Genomic DNA, 19,922 nt, shown 5'->3' with positions numbered 1-19,922 from the left:
TACAATAATTATATAAGGTTTTCTTTATTATTTTGGTGGACTCGGTATATACACAGAAGGTAATTTACTGCATGTTTATAATTGCAAAATATTAATAACAACAAAAATCCACATACATGGAGATTGAATTAATGTTTGGTACATGTATACCATAACAGTATAGTAGTCACTCCTTATCCAGTTTCATTTTCTGAAGTTTCAGTTACCTGTCTAAAAATATTAAATGGAAAATTCCAGAAATAAACTATTCATAAGTTTTAAACTGGGTGCCATTCTAAGCAGCATAATGAAATCTTGTGCTATTCAGTTTTGTCCTACCTAGGATATGAATCATCCTTTTTCTATCAAATTCATGCTCTGGGCACCGCCCACTTATTAGTCACTTAATATCCATCTTGGTTATCAGGTTGACTGTCATGTTCCCAAAATGCTTGTGTTCAGATAATCCTTATTTTACTTATTAATAGCCCCAAAGCAAAAACTATTACTGTATATTGCTATGTACTGTATATATAATTATAGTATATTGCTATTAGTGTTATGTTTTATACTAATGTTGTTAATCTCTTTTATTTTTTTTTATTTTTTTTTGTTAATCTCTTTTAGTGGGTTAATGTATAAGCTAAATTTTACTGTAGGTATGTATAGGAAAAAAATATCATATTTGTGATTTGTTACTATCTTGTTTCCACCATGGATCTTGGAACAAATCCTCTGCGGATATGGAAAATTGACTTTCTTTGCTTCTGTTAACACGGATTAGACTGCTTTTTTGCCCTTGAAGCAGATTTATTTGTGATCTGTCACCTTTTTAGATCTATGCATTTGTCAATAAAAAACTCTGCTCTTATTGCTGCTTCCCACAAGTTTTTGTATTTTTTGTTTCCATTTTTTAAATTTTTCTTTTATCTTGTACCAGGGATTGAACTGTCAACCTTGTGCTTGCCAGACAGGTGCTTCTGCCACTGAGCTATCTCCCAGTCTTTTAAATTTTTCTTTTAAGTTCTTCATTGATCCACTGGTCTTTAGGATCATATATTTAGTTTCTGTGTATTCATGAATTTTATAAAACTCCTCATTATTGACTTGTTTCATATCACTGTGGCTAAAAATATATTGTCGTATTTAAGTTTTCTTAAATACGATACAACTTGTCTTGGGACCTAATGTACAATTCATCCTGAAAATTGTTCTGTGTGCACTAGAGAAGAATGCTTTCTATTATTCGATGGAATGTTCTTTCTTTATGTCACTTAGGTCTATTTGGCCAGAGTTGTCAGTCAAATGCAATGTTTCCTTATTCAGTTTTAAGTACATAAAACATGAGTTCAGATTATTTTATCATTTTCTATAACAGCTATTCAATTCTGTAAAACACACAAATATCATCTTTAATATTTAAATTTGGCTCTACAAACAGCAAAAATCCTAAGAATTAGTGTATACATATATAAGAATTGAAAGAATGTCTTAGCACCTTTGAAATATGCATTTTTAAAGATTAAAAGCCAGTAAATGTACAAGTTGAAGAGGAAGAGAAAAATGCTGATAACAGATTTTTGAGCAAATATTTGCCCTCTTCCCAAATATCTGAAATATTACATATCTTACTGTTTTCAATATGGCTTGTAAAACTCAAAAATTCTTACTTCCTTCTACTAGTCATTTAGTCCAGTAGAGACTGTACTGCTAAGCTACAGATTTGGTGTTTTTCTTATAGAACAAGAAATTCAGAAAAATAACACAGAAAAAAAAATTCAGTTCTTTTGTTATCTGACTCAGCACTTGTTTCCAGTACAGAACAAGTAGTACGGTGCGGGCTGGGAGACCACTCCCTACACCCACTGGAGTTCAGGCAGCACTCCAGGGCCAATCCTTCTTCCATTGTTTTGAGAGAAGCAGAAAATAAACAACAAAGACCTAGGAAATCCCTTAAGCTCCTGGCCAGAGCACATGCTCCTTAGATTTCCTAGCTTGACCTTCAGTAGCCTTTTGCTCCACTAGAATTTCCTTAATGGTTCATCAGTATGGACTGCACCTCATGTTTGTAATCTAATCAGAATGAAATGTGGGAAAAGTCCTGTGCACTAGGAATACCTGAAGATGACTTGGCACCCTATCAATCATTCCTGTCAATCTTACTTAGAGTCCCAAAGAGAGGGACCTGGACAAAGATCCCTATCTTTATATCCCAAAGGCTGACCTATCTGCTCCCTGTGCTGTGCTTTTCATTTCCTTGTTGCACCCGAAACTACTTTTTCCTCAGGCCACCCTTGTCATTTCGGCTAGAATAGATCTTCCCTGAGCATATCTTTCTAATCTTCAGTAAATGTAGCTACTTTGCTTTTACCATTGGCTGTATACTTGCAATTTATTGCTTAGTATATACAAGAGTCTGCAATCTATCTGTGGATTCCATCACATGGCAACATTTCTAGATTTTCTTTTTTACTTTATGCTGATGGCATTCTAACTTTTTGGTAGATTTTACCAGAAGGTGAGATAGATATAGATATAGATATAGATATGGATAGATATATAGATATAGATATAAATATAGATATAGATATAGATATATAGATATAGATATATATTTGTCTTTTTTTTGTCTTTTTGAGACAAGGTTTAACTATGAAGTTTAGACTGGCCTTGGTCACATTCAGTGAGGTCCTTGGGAGGATGACAAGATGGTCATTTTACCTTTATCGTCAGGTGCTCTTTAGAACTGTTTATTGTTATCAGGCTAGAATCATGACCAAATATTGAATGAAAGGTCTTTCCCTTCATAACTTTTGCTGGATAAAGCATAAAGTAGGATATAAAGATAAAGCATAGTGTCATGGACAATAGCGTACACTTAGTTCTTCTAAGTCATTGTCATTTATAATTAATGCTTAGAAATGTGAACAATGCATTCCTGTTTTTACATGGAGGTAGCTGTGTAAAATTCTGTTTTGTTATTTTTGGCTGCATTTAACATAGGACATTCATTAGTCATTTTCTCATTAAGTCATCTCAATTTATTTTAGGGGTAAGGAATGGGTTCTGAAATGAACATAAGGTTTTGTTCAGGTTCCAGCATTTTTTTCATCAAGAAATTCTGCTTAATCATATGTACATTATTTCCTTGAAATTTCTTTGAGAAGTATGTTGCAATTCTTGCTTTTCTTTTGGTTTAGTCTTTTGCTAGACATCTGAAGACAGAGGAGAAAAAGATTCAACACTACATTTTCTTTTTTTCCTTTTAACATATATTTTTCATATTCCACAAAATCAAATACTTAGCTATAACAAATATCAACTTCTTAACTGGCTACTGTGTGCAAAGTTCTTGTGTTGGTCACTAACATGTTTCAAGATTTTCATATTTCTATAAGCAACATTCATAATTTCCTCTTTCAACTGAAATTAAACTGGAGCTCTACCATATTTATCACTGTCTATTCAGATTCTTAGTTTACTCCGAGTTTGTGTTTGAGTATCAGTTTATCTACAATAAATGGATGGCCAGGATTCTAAACAAAATAATTTATAAATGGCATACAGTCACCTGAAATGGCCTACAAAGTTGACTCCTATCTCCTATTTCTATACATGGCTTTTTGAGTCTTCCTGCTCTTTTTTTAAAAATGTATTTCAGTACAGGGTGTACAGGGTCTCACTATGTAGATCAGACTCAATAGTGATTCTCCTGTTTTCAGCCTCCCAAGCGCTGGAATTACAGGCACTGGCAACCACGCCCAGTATCAATCACCATCTCAGGGCACCCCAAAGGCGGGGCCAGCAAGGCACGCAGGAATCAAACCCAGCTTCTGTGTTCTGCCTAAGCAGGTTCTTTAGTTCACTGAGCTATCTGGCTGGCCCTTCTTTTTTGTTTTCTAATACCAACTTTCCCCCTCAATTTCTTGAGTAGATAATAACTCTTTTGTTCAATGTAGCATCAAATGTCATCAATATGAAAACTTTTTATTCTCCATAATAAGGCATTTCAGAACATACTATTTGAAGGAATAAGACCATGTTTTTTTTAACAGCTTTTTCAACTAACAATTTTTCTTTGCTTAAACACATGATAAAAAGACTTGGGCCCAGGGAGATAGCGCAGTAAAAATAAGTGCTTGCCTAGTAAGTGCTGGGTCCTGAGTTCAATCCCCAGTACCACAAAAAAAAAAAAAGACTGTAACTGGTCATATAGCTCAGTGACTTAAGCACCTGCCTGGCAATCACAAGGTCCTGAGTTTGATCCCCTGTTAAAAAACAAAACCAAACAAAACAAAGACAGTTTGGAGACTTAACTTCCAGCATGACTGGGATGAGGTAAAGTGATTTCTGCAGTATACACAGATACTGGATGTGGTGTGGTGAGATACTCAACTCAGTGCTTGCGTAAATTTTGCTTCTTTTTTATTTGAAATAAGATAACTGATGTCTTCGCTGATACATTTTTCAGTTCACCCTCCTGGATCCTTTATACCATTCTGCAGTTTTTCAGATGAGGTATCAGAAGGTAAGTCAAGATAAGAAACTTTTCCCTAAAGTGGCTTATATTTGGATTTCACTAATCTTATCAGTTTTCAGAGATTTCAAAGATGGTCTATTCTTTGCAATTCTGACTTGGATTTCATCCTGGAAATGTCCTTTGCTGTGGCTCATTAGGCTCTGGAGTTCATGGCAACCACTGCAACCTACATGCTGGATCCAGGCAGGGTGTGCAGCCAGATGACCATGAAAACAATATTCTCCTTGCTGGCAGAAAGGCAGACAAGGACAGCCACCTCTCTCCTTCTGCTGGCCAAGGTCTCCATGCAAAAGAACCGCTGGATCTGTGAGCCGGCCCACAGGCTGGGTCTGGCTCCACGGCAGAGTAGGAAGCAGGGAAAGACTGCTTCTTTACTGTGTGTTTTCTGCCCAACAGTGAACGAGCAATATTAAAGTCCTCTACTACATATCATATTGTATTAAAATTAGTCTCTCTCTTCAGATCCTTTAATTTTTCCTTTATACATTTAAGTATTCCAATGTTAAGTTCTCCTGTGTTCCAATATAGCTATATGTGATCAAAATATACAGTGAATGTTCACATTTAAAAATTTATTACAGTAAGACATACTGTTATTAACTCCTCTCAAAATAGTCCCCCTTGCTTCAGATACACTTATTATATCATTCTTGCCACTTTCTCAAGCAGTACTAGAAACCCTCCTTTGTATCTTTACCAGATGTGATCAAATACTGCTGTCAAGTAATGTCCAATGGAAAGGCAGGCTCATGCAAACATGGCATGCCATTCTCCACCTTCTTCATTGCATCCGGCACTGTGTAACTTCTGATGCTTTCCCAAAGTCAAAATGATCACAAAAGGTAAATATTTTGATTCCATTCAAGACTTCAAGGCACCCACAACAGTACAACTAAAGGCATTCTTGAAAGTTGACTTCCAGAACTGCTTCAGAAAGTAGCAAGAAAAAGGGATACATGTGGCTAACAACAGGGCTACTATTTTGCAGGAGATTAATGGCAAAATGTCTTTCACTGTGACCATTTTTTAAATTCACTGTATTTTTAAATCATACTTTATATATACAATTATGCTCTCTTAATCTGACCCATTTATTATGTAAGATTTTCTTTGGTTTTTTCCAGTTTTTGATTTGAGTCTTTTTGGCCTGACATAAGTATCCCTAATTATTTCTACTTTTCATTTGATTTCATCTGTTTATATCTTTTATTTTCAATATGAGTGTCCTTCTGAAACAAGCAAATCTCTTTTAGGCAGATATAGTTGAGGTTTTTTTGTTTGTTTGTTTTTGTTTAAAGAGATTCAGTTATTCTATGTATTTTCATTGGAGAATTTAATACATTTACATTCAAAGCAATTAATGAAAGATAAGGACTATGGTCCATATGGTCCTTTTGTTATTATTTGTTGTTTCTTCTCTTGCTGTATTCCTTTATGGTTTGATGGTTTTCTGTAGTGGTATGGTTTGAACCTTTTTTATTTTATGAATCTCCTACAAATGTTTCCTTTTTGATTACCATGAGGCTTACAAAGAACAGCTTATAACAGTCTATTTAATGCTGCTAACAGCTTACCTTTAATGCAACTCTACACTTTTACTCCTACTCCCCATGTTTTCTGTTTTTCATCTTTGAATTTACATCATTCATAATATGCATCCCTCGATGATTTATCAGCTATAATTATGAATTTTGATTTTTCACCCTTGCAGTAGAGATATTATTTTACACACAGCCATTAAAGTTTTAGAATATCTTTATAATATCTTAAATATTGTTATGCATTACACAGCATTAGGTTTTGTGCTTTGGGGTGTGTGTGTGTGTTACTGGGGATTAAGCTCTCCTGGGCTCATGCTAGGCAAGCAACTTATCATTGTGTTATATCCCCAGCTCTGTAGTAAGTGTCATGTTACTAATAAGCAGCCTTTTCTCCACTTTAAAGAACTTCTTTTAGCAATTCCTACAAGGTAGGACTAGTAGTGGTTCCTTTTTTTTTTCTTGATTCCTTGGTATTTGTTTAGGAAAGTTTTTATTTTTCCCTCATTTCTGAGAGATAACTTTTCTGGGTAAATATTTTTTTTTAATTTGGGTAAGGTATTCTTTGTTGGCAGTTGTCTTAGTGACATTTTCATTGCTAGGACAAAATACTTTGCACCTACAAGTTAAAAGGATAAAAGTTTTATTATTCTAGCTTACAGTTTGTAGATGTTTCAGTTCATAGTCATCTGGCTCCAAAGTAGAGGACAAACAGTCCGTCGCAGGGCAGGCAGGAAATAGCAGCATTCTTTCTGTTTTCCCTTTTATTCTATCCAGGCTACAAACCTATTGGATGGTGCCACTCACACCTAGAGCGGATCTCCCTCCTTCAGTAAATCCACCATCCCATTCATACCTGGAGCAGTGCTAAACCAATCATGAGTAATCCAGTCATCACCTCTTAATCTGCTATCACACACCCATGATCCAGCTACTCTCAAAAGCACCACATATGAGAACACGAGGCTTTGGGAGTACATCTAGATATAAGTCATAACAGGAATTTTATTCCTTTAGCACTTTTAATATTTCATTCCGCTCTGTCTCCTTGTCTGCAGGTTTTCTTCTAAGAAATCCAATCAGAACTCATATTGGAACTCCTCTATATGGCATATATTTATCTCTGCTGTCAGAATTTTTACTTTGCGATTTTTCATAGCTTATTATATATCTTGGTAAATTCCTTTTTTGAACTGAATTTTATTGTGGTTCTCTGCTCTTCCTAGAATTAGATTTTTTTTTGGGGGGGATACTAAGGATTCACCCCATTGAGTCCTAAGCTACAACCTTTTGTTATTTTATTTTTGAGATAGGGTCTCACTAAGTTGCCCTGGATGGCCTAAAGCATGTGATCCTTGGTTTAGCCTCTATAGTAGCTAGGACAGGGGTGTGTGTGTGTGTGTGTGTGTGTGTGTGTGTGTGTGACTGTGCCATTCATTCATTCATTCATTCATTCATTCATGTAGTCAGTCAGTCAATCAGTCAGCCAGTGGTATTGGAGATTGAACTCAGAGCCTGCAAACTGAGCTATATTCCCAACCCTTTTTTATTTCAAGATGAGGCCTCACTAAGGCACTAAATTTCCTACACTGGGCTTCAATTTGTGATGTTCCTGCCTTGGCAAGCACAAGGGCCTGGTTCATTCCCCGGTTCCGCAAAATAAATAAATAAATTAAAAAAAAAATCATTGTTTCAAAATTTAAAAGAAAGAACTGGGCTGGGGAGATGGCTCAGTAGAATAAGCGCTTGCCTGGCAAGCGCAAGGGCCTGAGTTCAATTCCCAGTTCTGCAAACAAACAAACAAACAAACAAACAAAAAAAGGATTATGGGCATGTGCACCAGAGCCAGCTTCCATTATTTCTTAAAACATGATTTTTATGGTCCTCTTTCACTTTCTTGTCTTGTAGAATGATGTGTCTCACTTATGGATGCCATCCCGTAATTCTAGTAGGCTTTTGTGTTCTTTGTGCAGTTTTAGGGACTGAACTCAGGGCCTCATACATGCTAGGAATGCTTTTTTTTTTACATAGAAATACATGCCCAACCCATGATGGGGTAATCTCAAATATTCTCTTTTTGAGTGACTTGTCAAGCTAGCTATTGAAATTTCTATTGCATTTGTCAGTTTAGGCATTGTACTTTTCATCTCTTAAATTTTGATTTGGCTTTACCTTTGTTTCTATTTCTTTGTCAAACTTCTTATGGTATCCATATATTGTTTTGCAAATTTCACTTAAGTTTTCAGCTGTATATTCTTGAAGTTCAGCAACCATTTTAAAGAAGGTCACTCCGAACTCTGTCTTTTTTTATAGGTCTCACTTTCTTTAGGACACATTGTTGGAGCTTTGGGAAGTATCATGATTTCTTGAGTCTCTGTAATCCTTGCTTAGGGTAAAACCTGCCTTTTCTGGCTTTTATAGGTATGCTATGACAGGAACAGACCTTCACACTAGTCTACACTGTGATTCTGGATGGGCCACCTGGTAATGACTCTGAACAGCCACAAATTACTTTCCATTTCTCTACATGACCAGACAGCTGCCTTTACTCTCAATATGTTGGCCAGTAAGGTAGCCTCTACTATCTAGCAAGACTACTGAACCCTGCTATCAGACTAAGTTACTGCACAGGCAATACTGTTGCTTCTGATCTGTCTGGACTACAGGATACATTCCCTGGCCAGAAAGTACTGGTATTAGTATTTAGCATTTGCATAAGGTTTCAGGAGAGGTCCTGGTTGAAGTGGATAGGGATGAATGAAGCAAATGTACTTTTCAGCTTTGTTTCCTTCCCTCAATACAATCTGAATATGGACTTTGAGGCTGAGCAGAATGCTGAATTCCATACGAGGCAGAACTAGTGCCTGCTTCTTGTATAAGTTTGCTATAGTGGTTGTGTTCCCCCTTGGGTGGGGTCTGTGGGTGGACTCTGAGGCTGCTAGAATACTGCTTAAGTTCCCAACATGGCAGATCTAGTGCTTGCTTGTGGAAATCCACCACTGGATTCTTTTTCTACCCTGAGGTAGAGGGGTTGAAGTCAGGCATGAGTCCGGCCATGTAGGGATTCGAGCCAGGTTGAGCACTTTCTACTACTTCTGGAGTGATCTGCTTGCTTTTGGGGGTAAGGTATATAGTTGGTTGGTACCTCTGATAGAGCATTATTGCTGACTCTATCCAAGGACCAACTCTGACTATCAAATACGGTATGCTGGTCTCTGTGGACCTGATTTCCTGCTTTGTGTTTACCTGATTCTAAGTGGCTTAGTTTTATAGTTTCCCCTATATTCTCTGTTGCCTGTGAGATCAGAATGGAGCTGGATTCCTAGGAAACTGCTCAGGATACTAGGGAAGCTGGATTTCTGCCTTCTTGGTTCTCTTCCCATTGTAGAAACTTTGGCCCTGGAGATCTTGCTATGCTGACTTGGAAGAGGGAGAGGCAATACTGTTGAAGTGAGACAGTTTCTCCTATAATTTCAATGCAGATTTGGTTCAGTTGCATGCTAGGTGTCTCAGACTTAGTTCCATGTTTTGGTGTTTTCAATGAGATATTTTTATTTGTAGGAAATAGTTAGCTTTCCTTTGATTGTTTTGTGGGGAAATTGAGGTCTGATACCTCCTATTCATAGTCTTGCTGATTTCACTATAACCACCTTTTGTTTATCAATGCATTTGTTGATGGACATTTGGGTTGTTTCTACTTTGTAGCTGATGTGAACAATGCTGTTATAAATATGGTTATGAAAATATGTCTTTAAGACCTTGTTTTCAAACCTTTTAGAAAAATACCTAGAAGTGTTATTACTGGGTTATATCAGAGAACAATTTTTAACTTTTTGGGAGTCTCCATACCATTTCTATAGTAGTGATATCATTTGACAATCCTAGAACAGTACATAAGGGCTATTTCTTCATATGTTTACATCCCTACCAATACTTGCTGTTTTCTGTTACTGGATATATTTTTATGGTTTAGTTAGTTAACAGCAGTCATCCTAATGGATGTGAAAGGACATTCCACTGGGATTTTTTATTTGTATTTCTCTGCTCTGAGTAAAATTTTTTTATGTAACAAGACTCTTGGATTCATTATAATACTTCATAAAAGTAAGATATAAACAAGCAATTAAAACTAATCAAGATATGGGTGTGACCCAGAATGGAATATAAATAGTAACTGGAAAATACCCTGCCTCAATACTCTTTAAGTTTAAAAGCTAAAGGGTTGGGGATATAACTCAGTGGCACAAACGCCTGCCTGGCAAGCACAAGGTCCTGAGTTCAATCCCGAGTTAAAAAAAAAAGGCTGGAAAAATGTACTCTAGTTCATAAATGTATTTCTCATTAGGGCATGAGTTAGCAATTCTGAAACTTCTTTATGCATATATTAGAATTGAGCATGTAATGCAAGTGAGATTTCTTACTATTAGAAAAAGAAATTATTAAAAAGGAAAGAGAGAAAACTAAAATGAACCCTGTAGTGTCAGAATAGGATCATAGTTAAAACCATGGTTTCTAGTAATAGACAGAAATAGATACAAAAAATGTGGATGATATTTCTGAGCTCTACACACTGAGAAGGCCTAGAAGCAGTGATACACTGGTAACAACGGGGGTAACTCATGCCAGATCTGAGTTTCTAATCACTGTTTTTCAATAAAAGAAATCAGGGCTCTTTGGAGAAGTGGTTAATTCCAGACCTGGAGCACAAAAAAATACATTTTGGAACATCGTGTGAAAATGCTTAAATACCTTGTGAAATACACACATACACACACACACACATGAACTGAGGGCTGAAGGAGCTCTCTGAATGAACAATGAAGAAACAGCTTGAAGAATAAAACATATAGCACTGGACATTAACCCACATAATAAAAGAAATACTTAGGCATCAGTGCAGAATAGAAATATAAATAAAGGTAGAAGAAGATACAGCAGCTCTTCCATGTAGTAACATTCTAATAAGTAAATTTCTAAGGCTCTTTTCTGTATCAGACTATTTCAAAGAGAACTAGCTAAGTCCTAACTAGTCAGCAAGATTGCTAGGATGCTTTCCTTGACACTGTTATCAGAAACTTTAGAATATTTGAGGAAAACAACTACTGGGAGAAATAGTCACTACTAGATATTATATTTAAAATTAATCTATGACTCTTACTTTATAGATGTAGGCAGGGTACCCCCATGGGCTTGCAGCAACAAAACCTGTAGCTGTTGTACCTGGTAGAAACAAAGAAAAATAATCAGCTAGTCATCACTGAAAGCTACTTATCCCCTGGCAATAAAATTATTACAATTACCAGTAGGGTAATTTTATTTAATGCCTATGAAATCAGCGGTAGATCTCCAGTACTACAGAAGGCACCACCACTAATGATTCAATGATTAAAAAGACAGTCAGCATTTTGCATGAATAACCAACACTCAGAAGACGAGTTGTCCCTTTTTAATTTTTCTGTGGTCCTGGGGATGAACTCAGAGCCTCTGCATTGAGCCACAGCCTTAGCTATTCTTTAATTTTTTATTATGAGATAGGATCTTACTTAGTCACTAAATTGTCCAGGCTGGGGCCAAATTTGTGATTCCTCCTGATTCAGGCTCCTAGAGTGCTGGGATTATAGGCGTGTGTCATCATGATCACCAAGCATTTTTATTTAAGCATCTTAAGGAGTTATTATTGAATGCCTATTTTTAAAAAATCAAACACAGTTCTGGAATTGGCGATGTAGGGTTGTACAAAATAAACTATGGTCCTGTTCTTAAGGTTGCATCTAGTTGAATAAGAAGCCTAAAGGCTGAAATGGTAGAAAATATGACAGTATTAAAATGTCAGGTATAATTAACTGTTTTAGGGTTCTGAGGAGAAGCAAATCAATTACATCTCAAAATAGTGAAGGTATGGTTTGTGGATATGGATCTTAAGCCAGAGTATGCGTGCAAGCGTATTTCCCAGAGCCTCCACTCTGCTCCCTAAGATGAGTATCCTCGCCTGTGCACTGAAGCTCCACCGCTCTTTCTTCCTCATGAATCTTACTCCATTTGTTATGACTTCTCTGTTACACATCTTCACCTTCTAACTTTCTATAGGAGCCTTCCTACTGAGATTAAAATATATTCAAGTTTCTCCTATTTTAAGACAAAAGCATCCTTCTCAACCATACTTTCTATCTCTATTGCCTTATCTTTCTTGTTCCCAGTAAAAGTTTGAGAGAAAAGCCCCTACTAATTGCCTCCATCCATTTCATTTTGCTTACCTCTAATTCCTCTACCTATTTCAATCTAATTTTTGCCCACATTATTCCACTAAAACAACTTCCTAAGGTCACCAATGATCTACATGTCACTAAAACCAATGCACATTCTCAATCTTCATTTTATTTGACTGGCAGCATTTGACCTGTCAGGCACCATACTTTCTTGGTTTTCCCTCTACCTTCTTTAGCTGAATATCCCTGTCTCTGGGCTCATGTTTGTCCCACTTATCCACTAAATGGTCAAATCCCTCAAAACTCAGTGTCAGTCTCCTTACTCTATTCTGTCTTGTTATACTCTCTTCATAAACTTTGTTCTCTGCCTATTGTTTCAATTACCACATACAAGCTGGTAACTCCTGAATTTATCTCAAACCCAGATCTTTGTAAATGTTAAAATTTTAGATTTAAATATCTGCCTGATATTTCCACTCAGTTATGTTATCCTCAAACCCGGTCCCTTTCCAGTAAACCCCAGGTCTGTGAATATTCAATTCTACAAGCAAAACATCTGGGCATCATGCTCTCATTTCCTTATCTAATTTACTGATTAGTGCTATCACAACTGCTGCCATCCTAAGTCCAAGCCAGCAGTATCTCTCACTTGGACTGCTATAGTACCTCTTCAAATGCTCCCGACAAACCTACTCTTCTAGTGCCACTATAATCCATTTCCATACAGCAGCCAGACCATTTTTTAAAAATGTGAAGTCTCAGTGAAACCACCCCATTAAAAATCATTTTTCACATGGTCCATGAGTCCTTGGCCAGGCCTCGTTTCCTTCTAGTCTCATACTGGAATACTTCTTCCTCTCTACATGCTAGCTGCACTGACATCCTTTATTCAAAGTTAACATATCTTAACTCATTTAACCTTCACAAATCCTTATCAAACAGGTAACATTATTATGTGCATTGTACAGATAGGAAAACTAAAGCAAAAACACACACCTTGCCCAAAGTATACAGCTAGTGAGCTGTAGAGGCAGGAAGTGAATCTGGACCGTTTACTCTGCTACTCATGCTGTTTCCTCTCGATAGAATTTTCCTTTCTTTTCTCCACTCTTTATTTTTCTTAATCCCTCAGATCTTAGGTCAAATGTTGCTACCTCAGAGAAGTCATCCAAGACCAACCAAGTATATAACATATGATGCTGTTCTATACTCTTACAGCACACTATCTTGTTTGTGCCTCAAGCTAAGCAATAAGCTCCACGAAGGCAGCAAATGCTGCATTGTTCAATAATGCCGCCCAGCATAATATCTGGCACATATTATTCAATAAATATTTACATTGGAATGAATGATCAAATAAGTGAATAGAAAGGAGCATTTTGGCAGTACAAATAAACATAAAGGGACAGAACTGCATACAGCAATACCATGGGCAAGTATAGTGCTTATATTCTCTACAATGTCTCCTTAGAAGAACAGAAAAGAAGAAGGAAAAGGAAAAAGATTAATTGAATAGAAGCTACTGCTAAGGAGGAAAGCTAGAGAGGGAGTGTGGACCAGATACTCAGGAAACACTTGATATCCTATGGGCAGAGTGACATTCTCTGGAAGGCAAGAAACCATGACACCCCTTTAAACCTGCATCAGAGCAACTCCTCCTTCTCAGCTCCTCTACCAGGGCAACTGAGTTGTACCAAAGACAGTCATATTAACATCAACACAAATTTATGGTCCAAGCTAGCTACACTTTCCATTTCTGTTCAGTGATTTTAAGCCTTCTACCTTATTATCTGATTACAGTACTCACACTTAGAAGACTTTCACTGAGTCTCTGTTCTCAATTTGTCTTTCCCAAGTAGCTCTTCTACTTGTTCAAGTATCTCCCTCATTTTAAAAACAGATATATACCCCTTAAGCCTTCATTACTTGTTTATTGCCTATTTCTACCTTGCTTTCTTGAAATAAGAGACCACTAGCTTCCTGTACTTTATCTTACACCATTCCATCTAGTTTTTCTGTGGAAACCTATTCTTTCCATTGCCTTGACCTTCCTACCAAGGTCCCCAATAACCTCCTTATTTTTGTTCTCTTGTTTTTTTTAACCAATTAATAGGACAGTTTCAATAATTAATACATTGTATATTGTTGTCTTCGTAGTGGTTATTTATAGTACAAGATGCAGACATGATATCCTGTCCAAACACTATTAGTACAAATCTTTCTTCTCAATGAACTAAGAGAAAGTAGCTGTATATCTTTCCTAACTATTTTGTATATACAGATACCAGATGGTCCTTCATTTACATTCCCTTTTTTTGTTTAGTTTTGTCAGAGATGGGTATTTCGTTGCCATTTAAATATTATAGGTACGTGAATTCAGCAAAATAATCCAATATAGTCCAGTAGTCCATAATAATAGTGGGCCTCCTTGTTGATGTAAGTCAATGGGTACTTTTCAACCCTTATTTTTCATGTCTTTGTAAACGTATGTTTTGGACAAAGCTTCTTTCGCCATTACACCATGGGTTCCTTTCTTTCTACTCTTTGTAGGTCTCTCTTGTCTTCTTTCCTTTCCCCATTCCTTGAGTGCTGCTATTCTGTAGCATTCTGATTTTTCTCTCTTCTTTATTCGCTCACTCAGCAAATACTTAGTGAGTACTTGTACTGTGCCAGGCACTCTTTTGAGCTCATCAACTCCATAACTTCTGATACCATCGAAATGCTGATGACTCTTAAACCTGTTTGCAGCTCACATCTCTGTATCACACCCAGGCAGCCAGCTGTTTCAACATTTCCTCTGACATGCCCAAACTGTACTTATTTCTATTTTTCTACCTGACCCTAGTTTTTCTTCTGTATTTCAAGAAAGTTGGAACCAACCTAGTCTCTCCCCACCTTTCTTTTCTTACTGCCAATCTGTTATTAAGTAAATCAGACCCATTCTACTTTCTTCTTGATTTTTCCTCTAATTTGTCCCCTTCTCTTTCAGTTCATTCACTGTCATTCTCACCTGGGTTACTGTAACAGCCTAATTCCTTTTCCTACTTCTGGCTACCTCTACCTTGTCTCTGCTTTCTCTAAATGTGCTGCAGTGTGATCTCCTTAAAACACACATTTCTTAATCACTCTCTTAATTAAAAACCTTTCCAATGGGCCAGGGAGATAGCTCAATAGAATAAGTGCTTGCTTAGCAAGCGCAAGGCCTGAGTTCAATTCCCGGTTCTGAAAAAAAAAAACCTTTCCAAGGTTCTCAATACCTTCCAGTTGTGCTGCAAATTCGTTAATAGGTCAGGTAAGAAACTTTAGGATCTGGCCTCCACTTACCTCTTTTGCTTCATCTCTCACTGTTTACTTTTTATCAGTAAAACATCCAATACCACTTCCAATCGCAACACATTAATAGGATTTACTTTAAGAGATAATGTAACAATGCTTAAGGAACATCTCAAAATTTCTGACAGGGAAAAAACTGAGAAACAGAAGCTCTAGCATTCCCCTCACATACTTGTAACTTTTCCCATAAAAATCTAACTCCTTTATACCTGTTGCTTAAGATGATTAAGTTCAGCTGTCTGGGGATCAAAATTAATAACAGGCTTGTTCTTGATTTTTCTTGCTCTGTCAGCATAGCGAAGAGTATTTAATGTTTCCTCTAGGTTGGAATCAGCAGGACTTACACAGGCTATCATAAGAGTATGGCTATTGCCTCCTAGAGAATCTGAAAAATAACAATAAAGAACAATGGATAAAATGAAATCAAGCAGGATACACACACAAGCTGTTCACTTCAATTAGTAACTTCAAACTCAAGAGATAAAAGAGAAAATACAAATTTCCTATTATACTGTTTTCTTCTTTTTTGAATTTTAATTTTTTGTTAGTACACGCTTGCAGCATAAAATGACTACATCCCTTTTAGGAGTTAATAAATGTACATAAAAAAACCTTAAGTGTTTTTTGTTTTTTTCTTCTTTCGTACCCTCCCCACTCCTTCCATCTCTTGGCCCCTCCTCTTTTGCAAAACATCTGTCCCCTTATGACCTATTATCTATCTTTTCTTTTGTTCTTTGTGTATTTTTTGGGTTTCTAATGTAAGAGAAACCAGGCAATTTTTAGGCTTGTCTGTCAGATTTATTTCACTTAACATTATGATCTTAAGGTGCAACTATTTTCCTACAAATGACTCAATGTTTATCCTTCTTCATGGCAAAGTAATACTCTACTGTGCATAAAGGATACATTTTCTTTATCCATTCATCTGTCATGGAATTATAGGCTGCTACCAAGACTTAGCTACTAAGAAATATGCTACTATAAACGTGGATATGCATGTACCTCTGTAATACGTTTTTAACTCTTTCAGGGAGATACCTAGGAGGAGTTTTGATCTCGGAGCAGCTGACCATGGACTAAAACTATGAACCAAAACAAACCTCTCCTCCTTCAAACAACAACAACAACAACAACAACAATAATAATAATAATAATAACTTTTAAAAGATACCTAGGAGGAGAGTATCTGAATTGAATGGAATTTTTATTTTCAGTTTTTTGAGGACTGTTCATCTTTGTTATACTATTTTACATTGCCACCAATAATATAGAAGGATCCCTTTTTCCCTGCAGCCTCCCTAGCATTTGCTATTATTTGATTCCTCGATGATATCAGTTCTTTCTGGAGTAAATCTCAATGTTGTTTTAATTTGCTTTTCTCTAATAGCCAGAGATGAACATTTTTTCATGCACTGGCCATTTGTACTTCTTCTGAGAAATGTCTATCCATTTCAGAAGCCCATTTTTTAAGGGATCTTTTATTCTGGGTATCTGATATTTTGAGTTCTTTATATGTGGTAGATATAATTCCTCTGTGTGATAACTGGCAAAGATATTTTCCCATTCTGTAGGTTATCTCCTCACTTTATTGGTTGTTTCCACATTATTCAGTTTTTAAATTAGATATGATCTCATTTGTTGATTCTTGTGGGGGGGTTGTACAACCTGGGGTTCTATTCAGAAAGTCCTTGTCTATTCCTATGCCTGTTTTACTTTTTAGCAGATTGTTTCTGTTTTAACATTTAGAACATTGATCCATTTTGATTTTAGTTTCAGATGTGTAAAGAGATATAACATTTAAACTCCTATTTCATGTGTCCTTACTGCCAAGAGAAACTATGATTTCAGTAGTTAAGCAGGTTAAAACAATTGGGAGGAGGCTGAGGCAAGTTAAGTAAAGCTACTATTGAGATTAAACGTTCTTAGGATGCCCCCTCTTGGTAGACTTATAGCTGTCTAGAGAATTCTGCTTAGCAACACTATTAAACAGTAATCAAGTTCATTTTCAGGTGCAAAGTACTAAGTACAGTTGGTACTCTAGATTTCTTGGCTCTCAAAGCCATATATGAAGACATATTTTCATTATCTTAGAAACCTGAAAATCAATAGCTCTCTCGCTGTCTCTATCAATTAGATAAGCTGTGTATGTGATAGCTCAAATAGGTAGGGTTTTTTCTTTTACCAGTTTCACCCTTGCTTTCTTAGCACTATCATTCCAAGTTACTCTTTCTTTAGGGGCACTCTGGGCTTACCTTGAAGTAGTCGAGTCAATTTGGAATCTCTGTAGGGCACAAAGCTACCTTTTTTTTCATCTCCAAGAGCACTGATGACATTTCCCAAGCATAGGAGGCCTCGATTAATATTAATACCTAGTAGCAGAACAGGAAAGTGATTGGTAAATTGCTTGGTAAAGCATCTAACATGTATCTATATTTCTTCTGAAAAAGGAAAGAAATGAAGATCCCATAGATATAATTACCATTAAACCTAAGGAACCTTCTTAATCCCCTTTATTCTTTTCAGAGAATAAACATTCTTTTATTTCAAAGGACAAAGGTCCAAGTGCTAGATTTGCATAATAGTCCATTGTCCCTTCTTGCCCTTTCCATGGAAACAGCAGACAGAAAACTGTCACTATGACAACAACCATCTGTATAGATATTTATTTTTTACATCACTTATCATAATCCTTAAATACTGTGAAGTTGGATGAATAGATATTTTTTACAATCCTACTATCATTATTCTTACTATTATTTTGATTTTACAGGTAAGGAAACTAGATCAGAGGTTAAATGGTTTGCCTCAGGTTAAACAGCTAGTAAGTGATAGGTCTGATATTCCATCTCAGGATTTCAGTCAAGTCCTATGTTCTTGCTTATGCCCACTGGAATAGCTTTCCTCTTATTGCTTCAAAAAGAATAAAAATTATTTTCCACCTTATTTAAGGCTTGCTTTTCAAACATTTGATAACCTCTGAGGTCCTTCTAAAATATCCAACTTCCCATTATTACGTTTATTGTGGACAGGCTATGTAGTCGACTGTTTAAATGCATGGGTTTTGGAGTTAGCCCTAGGTTCTAATCCTAGTTCTGTCAATGACTAGACATAGATCTTTGGCAAGTGCCACATAAAACAAGGCAAATATAACCACCATATTGGGTTATCGTGGGAATTAAGATACTATATATAAAACAATATTAAATGATAAATAATGATGCTATAGTTGAATGTATGCATCCTTTTCCCTGATTCATATTGAAATTTCATCTCTAGTGCAACAGTATTAGGAGGTAAGACCTTTAGAAGTGATTAGGTCCTGAAGTTTCTGCCTTGATAGGTGGGCTTAATACCTTTTAAAAGGGCTAAAGGAAACTAGCTTGGTCTTTATTTCCTTCTGTCGTGTGAGGACAACACTCATTTCTTTTTTCCCTACCTACTCTTTTTAAGGACACATTGAGAAGTTGTCCTCACCAGATACCAATTCTGTTAGTGTTGTGACCTTGGACTTCTAAGCTTCCAGAATTGAGAAATGGATTTCTACTGTTTGCAAATTATCCAACCTGAAGAATTTTTTTAAAGTAGCAGAAATGGAATAAGAAAAAAAGGTATCTTTTTGTTACTTCTATTCTACATTTTGCTTATTCAGCCATACTTTAAACGCCCTTATAATTTGAAACAAGTAGATTTATAAGATCACAACTCCAATTTCCTTTCTAATGGCATCTTTCATGGGTCCTGTTCTTCACCCTTATAAATATGACTATCAATTTACTGATTTTTAATACTCTCAGATCAGTCTCTCTCAGGAGTCAAACCATTTCTGCCAAACCCCATATCTGATCATTTCAGTTTTGTTTTCCCAAACACTTACTGGACTCCTGCTTTTGGGTAATCAATCCTTTCTTCATCCTTATTTGATCAATTGAATCTAACTTATCATGTCAGCTATTTTAAATACTAATCATTTTCAAGACTGTAAATGTACCTCCATTCTCTATTAGTAGATGATTTCATCACATACTTTACGGAAATTAAAGTTTTCCCCCAGTGCATCCTAATTGTCCTTCTCACCTCACATGCATTACTTTGCTGTTACTCGTTCCTTTCTCCTTTCCCTTACTTCAGAAGAAACAGCTGCCATTATTCTCAAGGCCCCATCATTTACGCCTCTGCCCATGTTTCTTTTCCCTTCTTTTTTTCTGGGACTCTGGATCCTCTGATCTTTCCTCCTCCCTTTTAGATCTTAAATTTAAATTCTCTTCACAAATTCTTTGTTTTCAGCCTACACACAAGCTTAAATCTTACCAATCTAAAACAAAAACA

The 19,922-nt window shown here is 36.3% G+C and overlaps 1 protein-coding gene across 1 annotated transcript in view; it reads right to left on the bottom strand.

Annotated features, from left to right (window-relative positions):
• Kif4a (kinesin family member 4A) overlaps positions 1 to 19,922 on the bottom strand; it is a 144,183-nt gene that overhangs the window by 59,867 nt on the left and 64,394 nt on the right. The window contains exons 8-10 of the mRNA XM_004648026.2: positions 17,849 to 17,965; positions 15,806 to 15,981; positions 11,216 to 11,277 (exon numbers count right to left, since the gene is read on the bottom strand). Coding sequence (XP_004648083.1) covers positions 11,216 to 11,277; positions 15,806 to 15,981; positions 17,849 to 17,965 — 355 coding nt within the window. The remainder of the gene's footprint in view (positions 1 to 11,215; positions 11,278 to 15,805; positions 15,982 to 17,848; positions 17,966 to 19,922) is intronic.

Source organism: Octodon degus, unplaced genomic scaffold (assembly GCF_000260255.1).
Source record: "Octodon degus isolate 3935 unplaced genomic scaffold, OctDeg1.0 scaffold00347, whole genome shotgun sequence".
NCBI lineage: Eukaryota > Metazoa > Chordata > Mammalia > Rodentia > Octodontidae > Octodon > Octodon degus.
Note: the sequence above shows the minus strand (reverse complement) of the source record. Positions and strands in the feature narration are given on the sequence as shown.